Raw genomic sequence first — 26,081 nt, forward strand, 5'->3', positions numbered from 1 at the left:
CAGAGCCCCTGGGCATAGTTGCTCCGCAGCCTGTGGGATCTTAGTTGCCTGACCAGGGATAGAACCACATCTCCTTCATTGTAGGACGAATTCTTAACCACTGTACCACGAGGAAAGTCCTGTGAAAGATTTTTTTAAATGGAGGAGGCCCAGGCATGTTTGAGTAAAGAGTGAAGAAATGAGTGGAGCAAGGCTGAGTGTGTTTATGGAAGCGGTTCACCAGGTTTGTGAGTTTGAAGGAGCCTGGGGATCAGTGAGGCTGGCCCCTGCTGCTGTGGTGGTACCGGGGCTCAGGCCAGAACCCTGCTCTTCTGACTCTTGTCTGGTGGTGACTGATATTTGGAGGAGGAAAGAAAGAAAGTGGGGTCCAGCTTAATGTTCCCTCTGAAATAGAAATCATTGTTAAATTGAAGAGTTTAGCTTGCATGACTGAAATGACGAGTTTAGATTTCCTTTTAAGGAGGACAGTTTTGGAATGGCATTGGTAGAGAAGGTGCTAAGAATAGCTAATAAGTGAATGAAAGGGTCAGTGCAGTTTTTAAAAATACCCATGTACATATTGTACTGACAGAAATCAGGTGTGCCTTATGGTTGGACAGGATTGACAAAGGACATCTTCTTGGAGACTGTTGATGTTCTTTTTGAAGAAATATTCCCTGAAATCATCGTGCAGTATCTTCCAGAGGCTTTTTTTTCTTTTTTTTGGAGAGATGGGATTATATATTCTTGAGAGTTAGGAGGTGTACACTTCAGTCTGTTGAGTTTAGAAGACTCTGTCTCTGCTAGAAAGATAAAAAGCAGAGGATGGCTTCTAGAAGTTGGCTGTTGGGACTTCACTGGTGGTCCAGTGGCTGTGCTCTCAGTGCACGGGGATCAGCTTCGATCCCTGGTCAGGGAACTAGATCCTACATTCCACAACTGAGTTTCCATGCTGCAACTTAAAGATCTTCCATGCCACAGCTAAAGATGGTGCATGCCACAATGAAGATCAAAGACCCTACGTGCCACAACTAGACCCGGCACAGCCAAATAAACAAGTAAATACTAAAATTCATTGATGTCTACACTGTCTACACTTAGTTCAGTTCAGTTCAGTCGCTCAGTCGTGTCCGACTCTTTGCGACCCCATGAACTGCAGCATGCCAGGCCTCCCTGTCCATCACCAACTCCCAGAGTTCACTCAGACTCACGTCCATTGAGTCAGTGATGCCATCCAGCCATCTCATCCTCTGTTGTCGCCCTCTCCTCCTGCCCTCAATCTGTCCCAGCATCAGAGTCTTTTCCAATGAATCAACTCTTCGCATGAGGTGGCCAAAGTACTGGAGTTTCAGCTTCAGCATCAGTCCTTCCAAAGAACGCCCAGGACCAGTCTCCTTTAGAATGGACTGGTTGGATCTCCTTGCAGTCCAAGGGACTCTCAAGAGTCTTCTCCAACACCACAGTTCAAAAGCATCAATTTTTCAGTGCTTCGCTTTCTTCACAGTCCAACTCTCACATCCATACATGACCACTGGAAAAACCATAGCCTTGACTAGATGGACCTTTGTTGGCAAAGTAATGTCTCTGCTTTTGAATATGTTATCCAGATTGGTCATGACTTTCCTTCCAAGGAGTAAGCGTCTTTTAATTTCATGGCTGCAGTCACCATCTGCAGTGATTTTGGAGCCCAAAAACATAAAGTCTAACACTGTTTCCACTGTTTCCCCATCTATTTCCCTTGAAGTGATGGGACCAGATGCCATGATCTTAGTTTTCTGAATGTTGAGCTTTAAGCCAACTTTTTCACTCTCCTCTTTCACTTTCATCAAGAGGCTTTTTAGGTTCTCTTCACTTTCTGCCATAAGGGTGGTGTCATCTGCATATCTGAGGTTATTGATATTTCTCCCGGCAATCTTGATTCCAGCTTGTGTTTCTTCCAGCCCAGCGTTTCTCATGATGTACTCTGCATATAAGTTAAATAAACAGGGTGACAATATACAGGCTTGACGTACTCCTTTTCCTATTTGGAACTAGTCTGTTGTTCCATGTCCAGATCTAACTGTTGCTTCCTGACCTGCATATAGGTTTCTCAAGAGACAGGTCAGGTGGTCTGGTATTCCCATCTCTCCAGAATTTTCCACAGTTTATTGTGATCCACACAGTCAAAGGCTTTGGCATAGTCCATAAAACAGAAATAGATGTTTTTCTGGAACTCTCTTGCTTTTTCGATGATCCAGCGGATGTTGGCAATTTGATCTCTGGTTCCTCTGCCTTTTCTAAAACCAGCTTGAACATCTGGAAGTTCACGGTTCACATATTGCTGAAGCCTGGCTTGGAGAATTTTGAGCATTACTTTACTAGCGTGTGAGATGAGTGCAATTGTGTGGTAGTTTAAGCATTCTTTGGCATTGCCTTTCTTTGAGATTGGAATGAAAACTGACCTTTTCCAGTCCCGTGGCCACTGCTGAGTTTTCCAAATTTGCTGGCATATTGAGTGCAGCACTTTCACAGCATCATCTTGCAGGATTCGAAATTGCTCAACTGGAATTCCATCACCTCCACTAGCTTTATTCGTAGTGATGCTTTCTAAGGCCCACTTGACTTCACATTTCAGGATGTCTGGTTCTAGGTGAGTGATCACACCATCGTGATTATCTGGGTCATGAAGATCTCTTTTGTACAGTTCTTCTGTGTATTCTTGCCACCTCTTCTTAATATCTTCTGCTTCTGTTAGGTCCATACCATTTCTGTCCTTTATCGAGCCCATCTTTGCATGAAATGTTCCCTTGGTATCTCTAATTTTCTTGAAGAGATCTCTAGTCTTTCCCATTCTGTTGTTTTCCTCTATTTCTTTGCATTGATCAGTGAGGAAGGCTTTCTTATCTTTTCTTGCTATTCTTTGGAATTCTGCATTCAGATGCTTATATCTTTCCTTTTCTCCTTTGCTTTTGGCTTCTCTTCTTTTCACAGCTATTTGTAAGGCCTCCCCAGACAGCCATTTTGCTTTTTTGCATTTCTTTTCCATGGGGATGGTCTTGATCCCTGTCTCCTGTACAGTGTCACAAACCTCCGTCCATAGTTCATCAGGCACTTTATCAGATCTAGTCTCTTAAATCTATTTCTCACTTCCACTATATAATCATAAGGGATTTGATTTAGGTCATACCTGAATGGTCTAGTGGTTTTCCCTACTTTCTTCAATTTAAGTCTGAATTTGGCAATAAGGAGTTCATGATCTGAGCCACAGTCAGCTCCCGGTCTTGTTTTTGCTGACTGTATAGAGCTTCTCCATGTTTGACTGCAAAGAATGTAATCAGTGTGATTTTGGTGTTGACCATCTGGTGATGTCCATGTGTGGAGTCTTCTCTTGTGTTGTTGGAAGAGGGTGTTTGCTATGACCAGTGTGTTCTATTGGCAAAACTCTATTAGCCTTTGCCCTGTTTCATTCTGTATTCCAAGGCCAAATTTGCCTGTTACTCCAGGTGTTTCTTGACTTTCTTCTTTTGCATTCCAGTCCCGTATAATGAAAAGGACATCTTTTTTGGGTGTTAGTTCTACACTTAAGGTTTGTATATTTTTCTGTTAGTAAATGATGTTCAATAAGGACAAAAAACAATTTGGGAATTTCTGTCCTTTGGTTGGCTAAACTCATTTTGAATATTGATTCTGTTATGCAGAATATTAGCTGTCCTTCTCAGCTTCTTATTTCAGCAAATATATATATTTCCTTTTTAAACCACTTATGGTACCTGGAATGGAGTGGGTGGTTAGAAAGGTGTAACATTTATAAAGTGGATGGAATTTAGCAATTGATGTGAGAGAAAAGGAAAAGGAGAAACCAAAAGTAATATCAAGGTTTCAAGCAAAATGACTGGGAGGATGGGGATGCCCTTGCCAAATAGGAAACATAATAAAGAAAACAGTTTTGGGAGGGAATGAGATTAATTCTGTATCAAACATACAGAGTTTGAGAGGCCGGCAAACTGTCAGCCAGGTGAAAATGCAGGACTGGAGGCAGGATATGTGGGGACTGGAAATACAGGATTGGGAATCACTCAAATTTAATAGTTGAGGGACTTTACTGGTGGTACAGTGGATAGGAATCCACCTGCCAACGCAAGGGACACAGGTTTGATCCATAGTTGAGGAAGATTCCACATATTGTGGTGCAGCTGAGTCCATGTGCCACAGCTGCTGAGCCCGAGTGCTGCAACTACTGAAGCCGGTGTGCTTGAGAGCCTGAGAGCCACAACTGCTGAGCCTGTGTCCTGCAGCTGCTGAAACCCATGTGCCCAGAGCCCGTGCTCCACAAGAGAAGCCATCTCAGTAAGCCCACACGCTGCAACTAGAGAGTAGTCCCCGCTCTGCACAAGCAGAGAAAACCCATGCGCAGCAACAAAGACCCAGTGCAACCAAAAATAAAATTGATTAATTTTTAAAAATTTACTAGTTGCAGCTGTGAGATTAGATGAAACTGCTGTGAAGAATGTGAAGAGAGAGGTCCAAGGACAGAAGCTGGAGAAATAAACGTTTAGAGAGTAGAAGAAGGAAAAGCAGAGATTAGCAGATTAGAGAGTCAGCAAGTTTATGATGAATAAGACATTGGTTTATGATAGTTTATGATGAATAAGACATTCATCATAAGGAGTTTGCATTCTTGCAGACAACAAAACACATAAATAGGTAATCCTTCAGATAGTGACGTGCATTATGCTAGAGAGTGGCTGAGTGTGGAAGCTCTTTCAGTTGGGTGGTTAGGATTCATCCATCACTTCAAAGACATGGCACTTGAGCTGATGCCTAAATGATGAGGGGGAAGCTTCCATGTAACACTATGAGAGAAGAGCTTTGTAAGTCAAGAAATTCAGAGGCGAGATGGGCAAGATATGGAGTATCAGAAATAGGATTTACCCTCCCACTGGAAATAACAACTTTACAAATACACGAATGTGTTTGAAACAACAGTTTTTCAAGGCACTGGACATCAGATAGTGAAGGACAGTGATAAGTGAGAAATGGAAAACAAGATGAGTCCTCTGACAACCCCTGTGTCCTGGCTTGAGGGAACCTCCGGGCCACAGTGTGGGAAATGGGGAGCCCAGGCAAAGCCCAGTGGACCCTCTCAGTTGAGGAAACACTGCTGAGAGTCTGGGGAGAATGAGGGAGCCGAAGTTTGTAGGACAGAGTATTGGAGAGGAGAGAGCAGCTAAGAGGGAGAAGTCTGGAGATTTGTGGAGGGTTCCCCTAAGTATTGAGCAGAGTGCTTTTTGGCATATGTACGTGACTGGTCAAGACTGAGGCAGGAGGGGGTCCCCACCCCGGAGGATTGGAAGTAACAGTGTCTGTCTAGCACTCAAACACTGTCAGTAATGGTGCCTGTTTCTGTGGACTAGAAACTTTCATAATTCATGGATCATTATCAGCATACTGAGCATTAGTACTAGTAGAGTTCTTACCTCAGGAGTAGGGAATAATTAGCCCTACCTAATTATGAAGTCTGACTTGAGAATCCTAAAAGCAGAACCTGAAAGGAACAAACTATTTCAAAATAATTTAGCTGCATCTCAGAATGACGCTCAAAAATATTTATAGGAATTCGAAAGTATTCAGGATCCAGCAAAAATTCTGTGTCTGTTATTCAAAGTAGAGATTTTTCAGGCATGTAAAAACCAGAAAATACAAGCATAGTGAAGAGAAAAGTCAATTGAAACCAACTCATAGTTGACCAAGATGTTAGAATTAGCAGACAAGGATATTAAAACACCTATTATAACTATGTTTCAGATAGTTCAAAAGGTCAAGCAGAGACATGGAAAATATATATTTTTAAAAGCCCCAAGTCAGATTTCTAGAACTGAAAACTATAATGTTTGAGATGAAAAATATACTGGATGGAATTGTGGCAGATTCGATACTGTAGAATAAAAGATTAATTTAAAGAACAGAAGGCAATGGCACCCCACTCCAGTACTCTTGCCTGGAAAATCCCATGGATGGAGGAGCCTGGTGGGCTGCAGTCCATGGGGTCGATGAGGGTCGGAAATGACTGAGTGACTTCCCTTTCACTTTTCACTTTCATGCATTGGAGAAGGAAATGGCAGCCCACTCCAGTGTTCTTGCCTGGAGAATCCCAGGGACGGGGGAGCCTGGTGGGCTTCCGTCTATGGGGTTGCACAGAGTCTGACACGACTGAAGCGACTTAGCAGCAGCAGCAGCAGAAACTATCCAATGTGAAACACAAAGAAAAAAAGAGTAAAAATCCAAAAAGTGAAGAGTATCAGTGTGTTGTGGACAACTTCAGTCACCCCAATGTCCCTGTAATTGGAGTCTCTAAAGAAGGCACGTGCTGTTCTGTGCTTAGCTGCTCAGTCGTGTCCGACTCTTTGCGACCCCATGGACTCTAGCCTGCCAGGCTCCTCTGTCCATGGGATTCTCCAGGCAAGAATACTAGAGTGGGTTGCCATGACCTCCTCCAGGGGATCTTCCCAACCCAGGGATTGAACCCAGGAATCCCACATTGCAGGCGGATTCTTTACAGTCTGAGCCACCAGGGAATCCCAAAGAAGGCATGTTGGGGCAGAAAAAAATAGCTAAGAAATAATGGCCTCAAATTTTCCAAATTTGATAATAATTGTAGACCGATAAATCCAAAAAGCTCAGTGTGCTTGAAGCACAAGAAATGAAGAAAACCACATCAAAGCCCATCGTTAAACAAATTACTCAAAGCCAGTGGTCAAGAAAACCTTAAAACCAGAGGAAAGAAGACACACTACTAAGAGAGGAACAAAGAATTTCTCATTGGAAGCAATGCAAGCAAGAAGGCAGTAGAGCAACATCTTGAAAGCACTGAAAGAGAAATTAACCTTGAATTCTATAACCAGTGAAAATTTCCTTCAAAATTGAAGGCTAAATAAAAACTGTTTCAGATATACTAATACAAAAACTGAAATAATTTATCTGTATCTTACTATAAGTAATGTTAAGGGAGGAAAGAAAAAGATGCCAGATGGAAATATTAATCTACACAAAGGAATAAAGAGCTCAGAAAATGAAAACTACACAGGTTAAATATGTCAGACGTTTTTTCCTGTTACTCACATCTCTAAAAGAGAATTGATTGATTGAACAACAATAATACAGATGCATTATGGGTTTATAACATTTGTATCTGTGAACTGTACAATAAGAGTGGTGTAAAGACCTAAAGAGGGAAAATGGTAGAATACTGTTATAAGGTTCTTATATGTGAATTAGTATAATTTCACTTGAAGCAAAGAGAATACAGTTGACCCTTGAACAATGGAGGGATTAGGGTCACTGACCCTCTGGACAGTCGAAAATCCAAATATAACTTACATTCAGCTGTTCCTATACTCGGTTGTCATATCTGGGGTTCTTCCACACCCTCTTATTCAACCAACTGGAGATTGTGTGAGAGTACAGTATTTACAATTGAAGAAAAAAATCGACATATAAGTGTACTTGCACAGTTGAAGCCCATGTTGTTCAAGGGTCATCTGTACTCAACTCATTCTGTGAGGCCAGCGTTACTCTGATAACAAAACTAGATAAAAACATTGCAAGAAAAGAAAATTACAGATCAGTATCTCTCATGAACATAAATGCAAAAATTCTAAGCCTGCTGCTGCTGCTCCTGCTAAGTCGCTTCAGTCGTGTCCAACTCCATGCTACCCCATAGACGGCAGCCCACCAGGCTCCCCCGTCCCTGGGATTCTCCAGGCAAGAACACTGGAGTGGGTTGCCATTTCCTCCTCCAATGCATGAAAGTGAAAAGTGGAAGTGAAGTCACTCAGTCATGTCCGACTCTTGGCGACCCCATGGACTGCAGCGCATCAGGCTCCTCCATCCATGGGATTTTCCAGGCAAGAGTACTGGAGTAGGGTGCCATTGCCTTCTTCGATTCTAAGCCTAATTTTAGCATATTGAATCTAATAATCTGTAAATGGATCATATGTGAACAAGTAGGGTTTACCCAGGATGGTAGGGTTGGTTTAACATTAAAAATCAATGTAATACACCATATTAACAAAGTGAAAAAGAAAAATCCTATGATCAAGAGATGCAGACAAAGCATTTAACAGACGTCATATCTATTCCTGATGAAAACGCTCAGCAAAATAATAGAAAGGAACTATTCAACTTGATAAAGGACTTTTATGAAAATTTGACAGTTAACATTGAGCTCAATGTTGAATGACTGAATGCTTTACTCCTACAGTGAACAACAAAAACAACAAAAAAGAACAGGCTGTCTGGTACTACGTTTCTCTTCAACGCCGTACTGGAATTTCTAGCCAGGGCAAAAAGACAAACGAGAGGAGAGAGAAGTGAGAGGAGAGGGGGAGAGGGAGCCAAAATAGTACATACTGTGTGATTCAGTGCCTGTGAACTCTGGAAGATGCAAACTAACTTATGCTGACAGAAAGCACGTTAGTGGTGGCATAGGGAGGGAGAGCAGGAGGGAAGGATTAAAACTGGACAAGATGGGGGACTTCCCATCATGCAAGAATTCTCCGGGCAATGCAGGGGACTCAGGTTTGATCCCTGGTTGGATCAGTACCAGCTCACTAAATGAAAAAAGGACCATACTTAGTGGTTTGCATGTTTAGAAAGCTGTGACAAACCTGAAGAGTGTATTAAAAAGCAGAGACATCACTTTGCCAACAAAAGTCCCAAAGCTGTGGTTTTTCCACTAGTCATGTATGGATGTGAGAGTTGGACCATAAAGAAGGCTGAGTGCAGAAGAACTGCTCCTTTCAAATTGTGGTGCTGGAGAAGACTCTTGAGAGTCCCTTGAACAGCACGGAGATTAAACCAGTCAATCCTAAAGGAAATCAACCCTGAATATTCATTGAAAGGACTGACGTGAAGCTCCAGTACTTTGGCCACTTTATGCAAAGAGCCGACTCATTGGAAAAGACCCTGATGCTGGGAAAGATTGAACGCAGGAGGAGAAGGGGTCAGCAGAGGATGATATGGTTAGATAGCCTCACCGACTGAATGGCCACGAATTTGAGCAAGCTCCAGGAGACAGTGGAGGACAGAGGAGCCTTACTACAATCCATGAGCTTACAAAGAGTCAGACACAACTTAGTGACTGAACAACAACAACAAATTTTTAGAAAGCTGAGGAAAAAGAAAGGATCCTAAATGTTTCCAAAGGAGTATCAGGTCATATCCAAAACATTAGGATTTATAATATTGAATTTCTATATAGCAACTCTGGGGTGCTAGAAGACAATGGAGCATGGCCTTCATATTTTTGGAAGAAAGGTTTACCAACTTGAACTTCTGTATCTGACTGTGTATGTGGATAAAAATATTCCATATGTTAAATATATGGATAAAATTAGGACATTTCAGTCATTCAAAATGTCAAAAAATTCACTTCCTGTATACCTCTTATTAGGAAATAACTGGAGTCTGTGCTCCAGGAATAAACCATAAAAGAGGAGCACAAAAGGTCTAGGAAACATGCTCCAGTGACGGGGAGAGAGTGAGGAATCCCAGAGATGAAGGGAGAGAGGCATCCCTGGCAAAGTGTCTGCTATTTAGTGGTCTGGAGAGCAGATAATCTCAGCTGGCACAGAAGAAAACCCCCAAGGGATGTATTCAAGACTGCAGTGAAATTGACAGATTACCTGAAGTGTTTGACTTATTAAGAGGAGACTCACCACTCTGTTGGAGGGTTTGCGGGTGAATTAGTGAAAACACATAATAAATACCAAGTTAAAAAAATTTGATAGAAAGTATAAGACGAAGTAGTAATTTTTAGTTCCAGGGAAAAGAAAAAATATCCAAGAAAGGAAACTTATTCCTTATGATTCAGCTGTATATGTTATTTACTGAGTAATAGCATTGTTAGAACTGAATATTAATTTGAACAAAAATTGTGATTTATATTGGGAGGATGGGAGAAGGGAGGTACGTTTGTGTTGTGGGGTGGCAGCAGAAGAGCATGCTCAGTGGTGAGAACATGGAAGTGATGGGGTGTGGTTTATTCTTTTTAAGAATTTGGATAGTAAAGGGAAGGGGAAAAATAGGAGGATATCTGGAGAGGTTATAAGGCCAAAAATAACTTTTTCAGAATAGAAGAGATTGGGCTTCCCTGGTGGCTCAGTGGTAAAGAATCCACCTGCCAGTGCCAGAGACACAGGTTCGATCCCTAATCTGGGGAGACCCCACATGCCAAGAAGCAGCTAAACCTATGTGCCACAACTGTTGAGCCTGTGCTCTATAGTCCAGGAATCACAACTACTGAGCCAATGTGCCGCAACTAGTGAAGTCCATGTGCCCTGGAGCCTCTGCTCCACAGCAAGAGAAGTCACCGCAATGAGAAGCCCACATGCCTCAGCTAGAGAGTAGCCCCTGCTTGCTGCAGCTGGAGAAAAAGCCCACACAGCAATGAAGACCCAACAGAGCCACAAATAAATACATAAATAAAATTATAGATAGAGATTATGAAGTATTTGTAGGTTGAGGAGATGGGTTTACTAGAAAGGGAGAAAGAAGGGTTCCTTAGATAATAAGATCCCAGAGGAGGCAGTATGGTGTAGGTCATGAGTTTAGCAACAAGTGGTGAGGTTAACCTTGCAGAGCAGTCAAGGGAGGAAATGGGTGAAGATGCAGAGGTTTAAGGTATAATCCCCAGAGAAAAAATAAGGGGCTTTTGGAACTTTGTTATTGGATAGGCTCACAAGATATTCGTAGGCATTGTCATCTTCAGAAAGGATGGACTTAGGGAGAATGCCTAGTGGGTGGATTTGATGTCTTTGAAGAGAGCAGAAAAGGTACAGGATAGATGAGTGAAGGATGTGGTACAGTAGGTCAGTCATTCAGCCCAGTCCTGGCACCTAGAAGGCATTGGGAAGTTTTGTTGAAAGAACCAATGATGGACCAGAAGGCCTGTGTTAGAGTCTGGGAAGGATCCACTGACAGAAGTTACATTGTTTCCCTCCTGGGCTCAACAGCAGGAGGGCAGCAGGTGAGCCAAGGATCATAGCTGCTTGCCAGGCCTTTCCGGAGCTACTGGGAAGGAGCACGGGGAAAGGGAGGAAGAGGAAGTGCTGGGAGATAGCAGAAAACACTTCCTAAAACAAGTAACTTTGCAACCAGGGTTTGAAGGTTAAGTGGAAGTTCACCAGAAAGACGGGATGAGGACAGGCTGTCCAGGCAGAGGTGCTGAATGTCAGCACTGAGTGCAAGTTAATTGGTATGATTTGTAAAGGAACCAGTTTTGTAACTTCCTCCAGCTCTGCACTCCAGAAGCTGAAGGGGAAAAGGAGAAGGATTTGGCAAGACAGGGATGTCCTAAGGACAAGTTGGTGGTGAGCGAATTTAGGACATTGCCGAGAAAAGTCACCAAGATGCCTGTCGGCTAGAGCTCTGAATACACAGTGAGGGAAGAGGAAAACCACAGAACTAGATGGGACAATGAAGACTCCTTACAGATTCAAGTGGAGGGGAGGAGTGGAAGAGGTTCTTGTGGTCAGAGGCGGATCTCAGAGTTCATGGACCTCAGTGTGGAGAGGTCCGGATGGATGGCAAGACTCAGCCTCGAGTCCTGCCCACCTCCTCATTGAAGCAGGAAGGAGATGAGGCTGCCTAGGATGGGTCTAGAGTATCTGATGCCTGTAGACTGAGTTTAGTGCCCTTCCTTAAGTTGTTCAATTGCATTCTCTGGCTGTTTTGTAATTGACTAGTTTGTCTTTCCCACCAATCTGCAAGTTTCAAGGGGGTGGGGCAAAAACTGTCTTCTTTACCACAGCACCTAGCATGTAATATGTACCCAACAAATACTTGTTAAACAGATGAATGGAAGTGAGAGAAAGGCGAGGATATGGTGTAGTTTTCTTTTTGTTTTGTTTTTTATTTATTTTTAACTGGGGCACAATTGCTTTACTATGTTATGTTGGTTTCTGCCATATATCAGCATGAATCAGCCATAAGTATACGTTGTCCCTTCTCTCTTGAGTCTCCTTCCTATCTCCCACCCCATCCCACCCCTCTAGGTTGTCACAGAGCACAGAGTTCGAGCTCCGTGCATCGTACAGCAAGTATCCACTGCCTGTCTAATTTTGCATATGGTAATGTGTATGTTTCAATGCTACTCTCTCAATTTGTCCCACCCTCTCCCTCCCCATGGTGTAAGTTTTATGAATGAAAATATTTAAGCTTCTGAAGATGAGGTCAAGGGAGAGGAATGGTGGAGATCATCAAATTAAGTCCCAAAGTGTTCAAGACATTTGTAGAAAAGAAATAAAGATGGGAAGAGACAAGAAATAAAGAGGTGGAAGAGAATAAAGAAGGAAATGGTCTTGAGAAAAACAGGAATTGGCAGTAAGGAGCAGTGATCTTTCTGGACCATTTTTGTTGCCTTCTGAGATGCTGGACAGTGAGAAAAGGTAAGAACCCTGGTGAAGGAGATAGTGTCTTCTGGGGAAAAGCATTTTAACTGGTACTTGAAAGAATGAGCAGAAATGTGAAGTGAACGTGAGGCAGAAGACCAGGGCTTCTAGGCAAAAAGAGACATTATATGTAAAGGCACAAAGGGCCGAGAAGTTGGTGTGTGCTCCACCAGGCGTTCAGAATGGGTGAGTGAGGCAGGGGCGATAAAAAAGCTTACTTAGGCAAATGAACTGAACTTTTATCCCTCAAGAGAGGTGATAAGAGTGAAGAATTTCAAGGAGAGTGATGTGATCTTGTTTGCATTTTACAGTTTGCATTTGATGGAAGTGATTTGGAGGATGGATTGAAATAAGATGGGACCCGAAGGACAAAGACTAGTGAGAAGGCTTTTGTAGTAGTGAGATTTAGAGAAGCTGTCTTTACCTATGGCAGTTAAAGAGGATAAAGAAGGGGTGATGAGTGTGAGAGCTGTGTAAGAGATAGAAGCCACTGTACTTAGTGATTAATAAGGAAGTTAAGGGGTTAAGGAGGGGAGGTGGAGGGCCTGTAACCTCGATTATAAGTTTCCTGTTTGAGGATCTTAGTGAATGATAGTACCATTTACAGACATAGCAGATATAAAAAAGAGAGGAAATCTAAGGACAAAGATGGTGTTTCCTTTTGGACCTATTGGACCATCCAAGTGGAGACTAATAAAATATGGGGGCTTCCCTGGTGGCTCAGATGGTAAACAATCTGCCTGCAATGCAGAAGACATGGGTTGTCTCGGAGTCAGGAAGGTCCTTTGGAGAAGGGAATGACAACCCACTCCAGTATTCTTGTCTGGAGAATTCCAGGGACCGAGGAGCCCAGCAGGCTACAATCCCTGGGGTCACAAAGAGTCAGACATGGCTGAGCAGCTTTCACGCACTTTATGGGGGCTGCAGTTAAAGATTTGAAAGTCATTATAGGGGAGCTTGTTGAAACTGTGGGCTTTTTGATTATTGCTTCTTGTCATTATTGTGGTTATTAAAAATTGGTTGTAGATAAGCCTTTAAAAAACATCTAAGCAGAGGCCGAGTCCACAGTGTAGCGGTCTTTAATTGGAAAGGATTTTTAGAGATGAAAGATTGAGAAAATTTCATAGTATATAGAAAATAGTCGTTCTTTGAGAAAATTATTGCAAGAAACTTTAAAGAGTTTGTCATCTGTTTTTCCTAATTGAGGCATAACATTTATTTGTAAAGTTCAGAAAATGCACAGTTCATTGATTTTTTTCACATATGTGTACTTTCATGTAACCAAGACCTAGACAAAGATCATCTCTACGTCCTCATAAAGTTCCCTTTGCAACATTGTAACCATGTTTTTTTCTTCTAGAGGTTTAGATCACTGTAAATTTAGAATGGGAGAATCCTGTCTCTCCTTAGCAAAGCCTGGTGGGCTCCAGGATCAGGAAGTCCACAGAGAAGAATAGAAGTCGAAACCTGGTTTGAATTTCGCAGTGTGCGTCTTTTATTATTCTTACTTACAATTCCTCCAGTTTTTCCTTTTAATGGAAAGGAGATTTTTTCCATTAAAAATCTCAATTTTTCTGTTCTTTCTGAAACTTAGCCTCTTAATACTCTTCCATCTTCTCCAGTATTTCTGAGAAATGAAGGCTGCAGAGGGAGGGTTGCAGAACTGGAAAGCCTTTTGTTTTATTTGGGTTTCATTATGGTGTGTGTCTGTATTATTGTTGTCTATCTTCCAGATTACTAGTTTCTGTTAAAAGAAATAGCACAGGGAGCTCTACTTAATGTGATGAGCTGAATGGGAAGAAGACCCAAAAGGGAGGGGATATAAGTACATGTATGGCTGATTCACTTTGCTGTGCAGTAGAAACTAGCACATTGTAAAGCAACTATGCTCCAATAAAAATTAATTAACCTTGATTGCTGGGAAAGATTGAGGGCAGGAGGAGGAGAAGGGGGCGACAGAGAATGAAATGGTTGGATGGCATCACCGACTCAATGGACACGAGTTTGAGCAAGCTCCGGGAGATGGTGAAGGACCGGGAAGCCCAGCGTGCTGCCTTCCATTGGGTCGCAAAGATTCGGACACGACTGAACAACAGCAACAGTGGGTAGTATTTTTCTAAGTAGGGAATAATCCTTGAATACGTCTGTTGAGATCTCTCTCCTTGAATACTTTTGTTTGACTTTTTAAAAATTATGCCTTTGGGGGAAGTTTTCATAGGACTAATCGTCTCAGTTTGTGGAGGTAGCTCTGTCTTTGCCACTTAGTTTCCTTTATTGAGCAATAAACCATCTGGAATAATAGAATGCTTTGTTTCTTCTTTTGAAAATTGTATTCAGAAATAAACCATACTTATGAAAGAGAAAAGAAAAACACACAGTTACAAAAATAATTATAAAATAAACACCCATATACCTACTACATAGGCCAAGAAATAGAATCTATACCCTAGAAACCATGTGCCCCTTCCTGATTGAATCCTCCCGATTCCCTAAGATACTAATTAGCCTAAATTTTGTAATAGTTATTCCCTTTTCTTTATAGTTTTATAAACTATAAATATACATATGTGTCTTTATATATACATATGTGTGATTTTAAAATTTATATACTTGAATTTATGTTAATAGATTTATACTGGATTTGTATTCTTCTGTGACTTGCTTCTTTCACCTCGTATTGTGTTTTTTAACTCATCCAGGTTGAGGCGTGTTGCTGTAGTTCATTCATTTTCATGCAGTATTATATTCTATTGTCTTAAAACACCATTGCTTATTTGTCTACTTTTAGTGTTGATGAAAGTTTATTTTTTTCCTGTTAAAAATAGTGCTGCTAAAAATACTTTCGTATTTATGCACAAACGTTTCTTTAGGGTATATATCTAGAAGCGTGGTCACTGGTTTGTACAGTAAGCATGTAGTCACGTGTAGTAGATAATGGCAGACCACTTAAAAACAGCGGCACCAGTTCCCCTCCCGCTGGAATGGGCGAGAGCTGCTGTTGCTCTGCACCCTTGGCAACACTTGGTATTGCCCAACTTTTACACTTCAGCCAGCCTGGTGGTGGTGAAATGGTATCTCTCTGTGGTTTTAATTTGCATTTTCCTGATTGACAGGAGACTGAACATCTTTTCATTTCTTTAGGGCCATGTATGCATCCTCTTAAGTGAAATTCATACTCAGTTATTTTGTAGAGTTTTCTGGTAGGCTCTTTTTCTTACTGTTTCATAGCATTTTTTTTTTAAATTATATTCTGGATGCTGACCTTTTGTCACAGTTATGAATTGCAAATGAACATGCTTCCTTTTTTTATTCTGCAAATCTGGTCACGCAAGGAGAGATGCCATATACAAACATGGAGAAGGAAACCTTTGACTGGGGCTCATGTTCTAGTTAGGCATGTAGTGGAATGCCATGTGGTTCTGTAAGCACAGGCCCTGCACTTGGAAGTGACTGCATCTTGGTTCCTGACTGCTGCTGACCTGTGGTGCTTGACTTTGCAGGTGGAACAGGAGGATTTTGTAATGGAAGGGCATGGCAAGACTCCACCTCCTGGTGAAGAAAGCAAACAGTGAGTCACGGTTTATTTGAAAAGGGTCTTATTACAGATCTTCAGAAGTACTTTGGTTAAACCTGCTGAGAGCATGTTTGCAAGGGGTGTATATGTTGGGTACATGGTGAAACTCCTCCCCAGTTGCTTTGGTGGCTGTTAATGCATTGCTTCTGTTTATAGACAGACTAACTGGAGGGGCAAGAAAGTTGGCTTTGTAGTTTTTCACACTTGACTAATTAAAATTTATGTTACGCTTTAGCAAAGGCTTTAAGGCTTAGGATGTTTCAAATTGAACTAACTCAGTCTGGTTGATTTCCAAAGATAGTGTAAAATGGTATATCCTTTTCTTAGCAATGGCTTTATGAAGTGAACTGAATTAATAGACTGTTTCCCTGCATTCTAAGTGTGAATTTATTTAAATAGTACTTCCTGAAATTCTGTTCCATTTAGTTATTTATACTTCTGATCTTTGTTGAAATAACAAATTGTTTCCCCAGAGGAACAGGAATTATAAATAATATGACTTAGCCAACATTCTAAATAATTCAGGATCTCTCCTCTAACTTCTTAAGGAGTGATAAGTTCTAAATCTGAAATTGAGAGTCCTCTGGGTAGCTTTCTGGTGGCAGTGAGTAGATTTTTTCCTCCCTCTGTCACAGAACTTGAAAAATTATGTTGCAGAGCAGACTGGTGTTTCATATGCCCTTTTAAAGGAAAAACAGTTAAGACTGGCTTCAAGTACTGACATAACTACCATTTTTTATTCAGACAGTAGTCTTCTAAGTTATTGGGACAGTGACTTGTGGAATTCACTGAAAATCTGTAGAGAGAAACTCTTTTCTCTCATCTTTTTTTTTTTTTCCCTCGAAAATAGTTTTGGTCCGTCCTATGAAAATTTTGTCTCCGAAACCCTTTGGAATGAATTATGCAGAATATGCTATGCTGCCACAAGGCCAGGTTCATTAAAGGAGAATGCTTGTCTTGTATTTGTTGTGAATGGAAACCAGGATATTTTCACAGCTGGTTTAATTTGCTAACCAGGCAGTTTTAAAAATAGCTTACAATATAAATCCTAACTTTGCTGTATTCTGTCAAATGCACTTATATTCTGCATGGGTGGATGGAATCAATTCATCTTTAGCAAATTAGAAAGCCTAACATCTAGTCGCAGTAGAATTATAGGAGCACTTCAGGTGCCCTGCCCGCTATTCACTCTCCACTCCTACACTCAGGTCAAAGGTCTTATAACAGAAAAATCCTTGCTCCCATTTGACAAGAGTTTTCTGTGCACAAGAACTTTGCTTAGACACTGCCGGTGTTTTTTCCACCCTTCACAGCGTCTCCACTTCAGATACTGGAGTGGGTAACTTGCCTGCGATAATGCACCTTGAAACAGAAGTTAGGATCTGAATTGAATCTTTCTGACTTTAAAGTGTTTTATGATATCTCTTGAACTCAAATTCTTTGCCAACGTCGGGAACTATGTTCCTGAAAAGTATTGTGGCCAGCAAAACTGCAGTTGTCAAGATCAAAGTCTCATGGCTAAGAGTGAGTTGGGGGAAACAAGGAAAATGGCACAAAGCCTATTTTTAAAACACAGGTGAAGTTCCTATTCCCTGAAGGGTATCCATTTCCCAAACAAACCAGTCTTTATCTTCAAAAACCTGCTCCAGTAACCCCTATCCTGAATCAGCCCCTTTAGGTATTCAGGAAACATTGCTGGGGCAGATTCTCCCACAAGTTTTACATTATACAAACTATACTTCTTTTAGAGAGCTTCAGATGGCTCCAGCAGACTGAAACATCATGGGTTGTATACTTACCATTCTCCCTTGATAGTTTTGTTTTCACAAGTCTCTGCCTTTTCACAGATCAATCTTGTTTAATTTTGTTTTGTGAGTTTTTTTTTCCTGGGCTTGGTCAGCTATCATATATTGAAATGATAAAGCAGAAATGAATATTCTTGCTGGGTCTTCCTCCCATACACCTGCCCACTTCTTTTGTGGGAGTTGGGAGCAAAGTGGCTGTGTTGTTTTGTTTGAGGCAACAGAAATAAACAGATTGAAAAATTTTATTTTTTGTGTCTCAGAACTGCAGTTAGCAAAGGATCATTCCATCCGGATAGTAGGATCTAGGAACTGAATACTACATTCTGGATGCTGTGAGTGACATATTGCTGAATGACTTACGAAATTCCCATCTGTTCTTTTATTTTTTTAATTATAAAAGTAATATTTGGTCATCATAAAACATTCAAACAGTAAGCGTGAATTTAGAATTATTCGCTTCTTCTACCCTACCTTTCTTCTTCATCTTCTGAAACTTTTTCTGTGTATTTAGAAAAACAACTAAACAGATTTTTTTTCTAACATTCTCTGAGACTTACTTTTTTCATTTGACATCTTTTGCAGTCTATTTCATTCCTTTAAACATCTGCAGAAGTACATTCTGTTATACTATAATCATTCTCTAATAAATATTTTGGTGACTTGCACTTCTTTGATTATTAAAAATATTAATACTTTTTTTAACATCTTTATTCTTATATCTTTATACACAAATGTATTTCTGTAGAATAAATTTCTAGATATGGAGCTGTTTGGCTCATGGGCTGTGTTTTTTTACAAGGAGGTAGCTGCTATCAAATTACTGTTCAAAAGAACTCTATCAATGTTCATTTCCATCTGCAGTGAGAGTACCCGTTCCTCCACACTGTTAATGACAGTAAAATTATTTATCTCCGAATTTTTGCCACTCTAATATTTTATGGCTTTAATTTGCACTTTTATTCTTACTAATAAGATGGAATATCTTGTTAGTCTCTTGGCTGTTGATTTTTATATCTTGTACCACCTGTTTACATATGATTCCCACTTTTCTTTTGGAATGTTTGTTTTGATAGCTTTGTAGGAACCCTTTACAAAGTGTAGATATTAACCTTTGTCTTTTAAGATGTTTAAATATTTTCTCCCAGGCCTTATTGTTCAACATTGGGGCATCTTTCATACTAATAGACCACTTAAATTTTTATGTAGTAAAATCAGCCTTTATGGTTTCTGTGTTTCATGCTTGTCTAGAGAAGTCCCTTCTACTCTAACATGATAAAATGTCCTGAGTATTTCTACTGTATTTTTCACATTTAGACCTTTAACTGAACTGGTACTCGTTTTTGTCTTTGGTGAGAGGCAGAGATCTAACTTAATTTTTTTCTAAATGGGTTTTCCAAATGGCTGCCATTCATTGGTATTAGCGTGTATAGATAGCCTGTTTCACGTATGGAGGCAGGTGGAGCACAGGGATTATATAACTCGCAGGTCACAGAGTAAATTCTAGTAAGGATTAGGTCTCAAATTATTTGTTAGCTGATCTGTGCCACTTTCCTTCTTCATCTAACATTTTTACCATAGGTTCTGGAAGTCTTGAAGAAATTTTATTTCTGTGACGTTTATTTCAATGGTATAAGTTCTGTCAACAGGCAGTGTAAGGCAGCTAAGCATGTAGAAAGCTTTCTTGAAAAAATAACTGACTTCTGATATTGAAAATGTTTGTGCTAAATTGTTAACGTTTGGATCAGTTGTGCTGATTGCTGGTGTACATGTGAATAAGATTTAGCAGAATATACAACTTTAAACATTTGTTTATTTATATAGTCTGAATATATTTGCTTTTTAATGAGGTTTATTTACTATTAATGTTATCTATAATCATTTTTTTGAGTATATTCACTTATGAGCTATTGGAGAAAATCAGACAAACCAAGTTTATTGCCACATAATATTGATCACATGACATGTTTAACACTGGGTTAAATATAAAACTAGACAGCATATTAAAAAGCAGAGACATTACTTTGCCAACAAAGGTCCATCTAGTCAAGGCTATAGTTTTTCCAGTGGTCATGTATGGATGTGAGAGTTGGACTATAAAGAAAGCTGAGGGCAGAAGAATTGATGCTTTTGAACTGTGGTGTTGAAGAAGACTCTTGAGAGTCCCTTGGACTGCAAGGAGATCCAACCAGTCCATCCTAAAGGAGATCAGTCCTTGGTGTTCATCAGAGGGACTGATATTGAAACTGAAACTCCAATACTTTGGCCACCTGATGCAGAGAGCTGACTCATTTGAAAAGACCCTGATGCTGGGAAAGATTGAGGACAGGAGGAGAAGGGGACGACAGAGGATGAGATGGTTGGATGGCATCACCGACTCAATGGACATGGTTTGGGTGGACTCCGGAAGTTGGTGATAGACAGGGAGGCCTGGCGTGCTACAGTTCATGGGGTCACAAAGAGTTGGACACTACTGAGAGACTGAACTGAACTGAACTGAAATATAAAACTATTACAACTTTTTAAAACTCAGCACGAGCAGATACTTGTTTATAGGTTGTGTCTGATCATCCTTATTTAAAAGCTATTTCAGATAAAATAGCAGGGCTTCCCTGGTAGCTCAGAGGGTAAAGCATCTGCCTGCAGTGCAGGAGACCCAGGGTCAATCCCTGGGTCGGGAAGAGTCCCTGGAGAAGGAAGTGGCAACCCACTCCAGTATTCTTGCCTGGAGAATCCCGTGGACGGAGGAGCCTGATGGGCTACAGTCCACAGTGTCGCAAAGAGTAGGACATGACTGAGCGACTTCACTTTTCTTTCTCAGATAAAATATTTCTACACAGGCAGGATTTTGATTTGGTTTTACTTCTGATACAAGTAATGATCTAGATATCTGTGGGTATATCATTTCTTATAAATTATTTTGGAGTTAGATGTTAGTTTTGGTGTATTAATGAGTTTGTTCTCTTTTTCATTTCTTCCTTAAAATTTTAATATAACTTATAAACAAATCTAAGCTTTAAATCTCCATGTTGAAATTCAGTCATATTCTCAAGAGATACTTGTCTTTCACCTACTAAAAAAACTCAATTTTTCTAGTAAATTTTTATTGATTTAATTTTCTTAATTATTTTGGTTCGTTTTATGAAAGGTTATTGTTTAAAAACAAATCTCTCAGAGATATTTACACATTCATATTTATTGCAGCATTATTCATAATAGTCAAAAGGTGTAACAACCCAGATTCCATTAACAGATGCATGGATAAAGAAAATGTGGTATATACATAGAGTGGACTATTATGAAGCCTTAAAAAGAAGGAAATCTTGTCACATGCTACAATGTGCATGAACTTTAAGGATGTTGTGCCAAGCAAAACAAGCCAGTCACAAAGGACCGGTACTGTATGCCACCCATACGGGGTGTCTAACGTAGTCATAGAAACAGAAGGTAGAAGGTGGTAGTTGTCAAGTCCTAGGGGGAGAAAGGAGAAAGAATTAGTATTTAATGGGTATAGAGTTCAAAATGAGAAAGTTCTAGTGATCTGTTGCAAAACAAAGCAGATACACTTAACACCACTGAACTTGACACTTAAAAATAGTGAAGATGTAAAATTTATTTTTTTTAACCACAATAAAGAAAATTAGTGACCAGATTGAGAAGTTTAAATGTAAAATGTAGCCTGGATTTCAAAGAGTACAAAAAAAGAATGCGAAATTAATGACTTTTATATTGTTTTATTTATTCATAGTACTCAAAAGCAATTAGGCCATTTGTTGGTATTTAGGAGAGCATTCCTTTAAATAAGAGAAAGGACTCTGAACAGAAAAATCTCATCCTTTTATGAAAACATGAGACCAAATTCTCAATCATCTGTATTCTGCTTAATCATGAAAAAGAGCAAGAATTCAAGTTATAAAATAAATTAAACCAAACTGCCTTGTTACAAAAGAAATGAAGCTCAGGTTGCCCTTGGCTCCAAAGTCCTTATTTTCACACTACAGTGTTTTGAGTGAAAGTGAAAAGGTGTTAAAGTTGCTCAGTCCGTCAGTTCAGTCGCTCAGTCATGTCCAGTTCTTTGCTACCCCATGGACTGCAGCACACCAGGCCTCTGTCCCTCACCATCTCCTAAAGTTTGCTTAAGTTCACGTCCATTGCATCTGTGACACCATCCAGCCTTCTCATCCTCTGACGCCCTCTTCTTCTTCTGCCCTCAATCTTTCCCAGCATCAGGTACATTTCCAGTCAGTCAGCTGTTCATATCAGGTGACTAAAATACTGGAGCTTCAGCTTCAGCATCAGTCCTTCCAGCGAGTATACAGGGTTGATTTCCCTTAAGATTGACTGGTTTGATCTTGCTGTCCAAGGGACTTTCAGGAGTCATCTCTAGTTAAAAGGCATCAATTCTTTGGTGTTCTGCCTTCTTTATGGTCCAGCTCTCACAATTATATGTGACCACTGGGAAGACCATAGCTTTGACTATACGGACCTTTGTCGGCAGAGTAATTTCTCTGTTTTCAACACACTGTTTAGGTCTGTCATAGCTTTCCTGTCAAGAGGCAATCGTCTTCTGATTTCATGGCTGCAGTCACCATTTGCAGTGATTTTAGAGCCCAAGAAGAGGAAATCTGTCCCTACTTCCACGTTTCCCTTCTATTTGCCATGAAGTAATGGGGCCAGATGCCATGGTCTTAGATTTTTAATACTTAGTTTTAAGCTGGTTCTTTCATTCTCCTCCTTCACCCTCAAGAGGCTCTTTAGTTCATGTTCACTTTCAGCCATTAGAGTGGTATCATCCGTATATCTGAGGTTGTTGATGTTTCTCCCACCTATCTTGATTCCAGCTTGAAACTTATCCTGCCTGGCATTTCTCATGATGTGCTCAGCGTATAGGTTAAACAAACAGGGTGACAGCAGACAGCCCTGTTGTACTCCTTTCTCAATCTTGAACCAACAAGTTGTTCTATACAGTGTTCTAACTGTTGCTTCTTGATCCGCATACATGTTTCTCAGGAGTCAGGTAAGACGGTCTGGTATTCCCATCTCTTTAAGAACTTTCCACAGTTTATTTTGATCCACACAGTCAAAGGCTTTAATGTAGTCAATGAAACAGAGGTAGATGTTTTCTGAAATTCCCTAGCTTTCTCTATGATCCAGCAAATATTGGCAATTTGATCTCTGGTTCCTCTTCCTTTTTTAAACCCAGCTTGGGTATCTGGAAGTTCTTGGTTTGCATGATGCTGAAGCCTAGCATGCAAAATTTTATGCATGACCTTGCTATCGTGGGAGATAAGTGCAATTGTCCAACGGTTAGCACATTCTTTAGTACTGCCCTTCTTGGGAATTAGGATGAGGATTGACCTTTTCCAGTCCTGTGGCCATGGCTGAGTCTTCCGTATTTGCAGATATATTGAGTGCAACACTTTGATGGCATCATCCTTTAAGGTTTTGAATAGTTCTACTGGAATTCCATCACATCCACTAGCTTTATTAACAGCAGTGCTTCCTAAGGCCCATTTGACCTTGCTCTCCAGAATGTCTGGTTCTGGGTGACTGACCACACCATCATGGTAATCTGGTTCATGAAAATCTTTTTTGTATAGTTCTTCTGGGTATTCTTTCCATCTCTTACTGATCTCTTCTGCGTCTACTAGGTCTCTACTGTTTCTGTCCTATATTGTGCCCACCTTTGGGTGAAATGTTCCCTTGATATCTCCAATTTTCCTGAAGAGATCTCTAGTATTTCCCCTTCTATTGTGTTTTCTTGTAGTTTTAGGCACTGTTCGTTGAAGAAGGCCTCCTTACCCCTCTCTGTGCTGTTCTTTGGCACTCTGCATTTAGTTGGATATAACTTTCCCTTTCTCTCTTGCTTTTTGCTTTCTCTTCTTTCTTTCAGTTCAGTTCAGTTCAGTCACTCAGTCGTGTCTGACTCTTTGCAACCCCATGAATCGCAGCACACCAGGCCTCCCTGTCTATCACCAACTCCCGGAGTTCACTCAAACTCACGTCCATCGAGTCGGTGATACCATAGCTATTTGTAAAGCCTCCTCAGATAACCACTTTACCTTCTTGCTTTTCTTTTTCTTTGGGATGATTTTGTTTGCTGCCTCCTATACAATATTACAGACTTCTGTCCATAGTTCTTCAGGCAAGCTGTTTTCTGGGTGTAATCCCTTGATTCTATTCATTACCTCCACTGCATATTCATAGGGAATTTAAGTCATACCTGGCTGGCCTACTGGTTTCCCCCGATTTCTTTAGTTTTAAGCCTGAATTTTGCTATGAGAAGCTGATGATCTGAGCCACAGTCAGCTCCAAGTCTTGTTTTTGCTGACTTTACAGCTTGTCTATCTTTGACTACAAAAGTGAAAGTAAAAGTCACTCAGTTGGACAATTTTATTTTTGATATTGGCCATTTGGTGATGTCCATGTGTAAAGTCATCTCTTGTGTTGTTGAAAAAGGGTATTGCTATGATCAGTGCATTCTTTTGGCAGAATTCAGTTAGCCTTTACCCAGCTTAATTTTGTTATTCAAAGCCAAACTTGCCTGATACTCCAGGTATCGCTTGACTTCCTACTTTTGCATTAAAATCCCCAGTGATGAATAGAACATCTTTTTTTGGTGTTAGTTCTAGGAGGTCTTTTAGGTCTTCATAGAACTGATCAACTTCAGCTTCTTCAGCATCGGTGGTAGGGGCATAGACTTGGATTACTGTGATGTTGAATGGCTTGCCTTGGAAATGAACTGAGATCATTTTGTCGTTTGCATTTTGGACTCTTTTTGTTTATTGTGAGCACTACTCCATTTTTTCTGTGGGATTCTTGCCCACAGTAGTCGATACAATGATCATCCGAATTAAATTCACCCATTCTGGTCCATTTAATGGGTCCATTTCTGGTTCACTGATTCCTAAGATGTCAATATTTATTTTTATCGTCTCCTGCTTGACCATGTTCAATTTACCTTGATTCACGGACCTAACGTTCCAGGTTCCTACACAATACTGCTCTTGGCAGGATTGGATTTTACTTTCATCACCAGACACATCCACAACTGAGCATCGTTTACACTTGGCCTAGACACTTCATTCTTTCTGGGGCTATTACTAGTTCTCCTCCACTCTTCCTCAGTAGCATATTGGACACCTTCAGACCTGGGGGACTCATCTTTCAGTGTCATATCTTTTTGTCCTTTTATGCAGTTCGTGAGATTCTCATGGCAAGTACACTGGGGTGGGTTACCGTCCCCTCCTCCAGTGGACCACATTTTGTCAGAACTTTCTGATAACCCATCTGTCTTGGGTGGCCCTGCACGGCATGGCTCATAGCTTCATTGAGTTATACAAGCCCCTTCACCACAACAAGGCAGTGATCTGTGATGGGACAATGCAGGAGACCCAGGTTCAATCCCTGGGTTGGGAAGATCCCCTCTAAGGAAGTGGCAACCCACTCCAGTATTCTTGCCTGGAGAATCCTATGGACAGAGGAGCCTGGTGGGCTATAGTCCACTGGGTCACAAAGAGTTGGACACAACTGAGTAACTTAAACACTTGCACTTTTTTTATCCCCTTTTTATGTGTTGGTGATATGATTAATTATATCAGTTTGTGTATTTCAACTCTTCTTAGGGTACTATCTTTTTTGTCTCTTTCTAAGAGAGAATCTATTCTTGCAAGGAAGACCTGTAAGGAAATTAAATGTTGAAGACAGTTTTATGTTGATTCAGAGAGGAATATAATTTGGAGAGTCAACACTACCTTTTATGCCCCAGTGTGATATAGTATCCTTTCTGCTTGAGGTTCTGTTTTTTAAATGTCTTAACTCCAGTGTCTTGATTAGATTCTCTTCTAACTAATTACATTCTTTGCAACTTAAATGTCTAGTTATAAAATGTCCTTTTAATTTTTCTGAATTATTATTAGACCTTTTATGAATTCTGATAGCTAGTCCTTACCTTTATTTCTGCTCGTACTCTTAACTCCTCCTTCTACAGTTCTCTCTTCACATTCATCTTATGCTGCGGTGCAGCTTTTAAAAGTTTAGTTTTTGCAGATCTCTACAGTTGATAGTCCTTGTTTTATATTTGACTACCAGATTTAACACTAAACTCTTAGAGAACCATTTGTTTGGTGCTGACTTAAAGGCTTTACAAGTGCTTCTCTGTTGGTCCAGTGGTTAAGAATTCACCTTCCAATGCAGGCAGTGCAGGTTTGATCCCTGTTTGGGGAAGAAGGCCCGCATACCACGCAAAGACCCAGCATAGCCAAAAATAAATAATAAAGGCTTTGGGAAGCTTTGTAG

The 26,081-nt window shown here is 40.5% G+C and overlaps 1 protein-coding gene across 16 annotated transcripts in view; it reads left to right on the forward strand.

Moving 5' to 3' along the window:
- Positions 1-26,081, forward strand: part of TNRC6B (trinucleotide repeat containing adaptor 6B) — a 251,338-nt gene that overhangs the window by 79,744 nt on the left and 145,513 nt on the right. For 12 of the 16 annotated variants that reach the window (XM_086402948.1, XM_086402966.1, XM_086402950.1 and 9 more), the window contains one exon: positions 15,908-15,975. The exons of the other annotated variants lie outside the window; for them this stretch is intronic. In XM_086402948.1, the coding sequence (XP_086259074.1) occupies positions 15,908-15,975 (68 nt within the window). The remainder of the gene's footprint in view (positions 1-15,907; positions 15,976-26,081) is intronic. 16 annotated transcript variants of the gene reach the window in all.

Source organism: Bos grunniens, chromosome 5, assembly GCF_055505025.1.
Source record: "Bos grunniens cultivar Pamir isolate PY7600 chromosome 5, Bosgru_T2T1.0, whole genome shotgun sequence".
Lineage (NCBI taxonomy): Eukaryota > Metazoa > Chordata > Mammalia > Artiodactyla > Bovidae > Bos > Bos grunniens.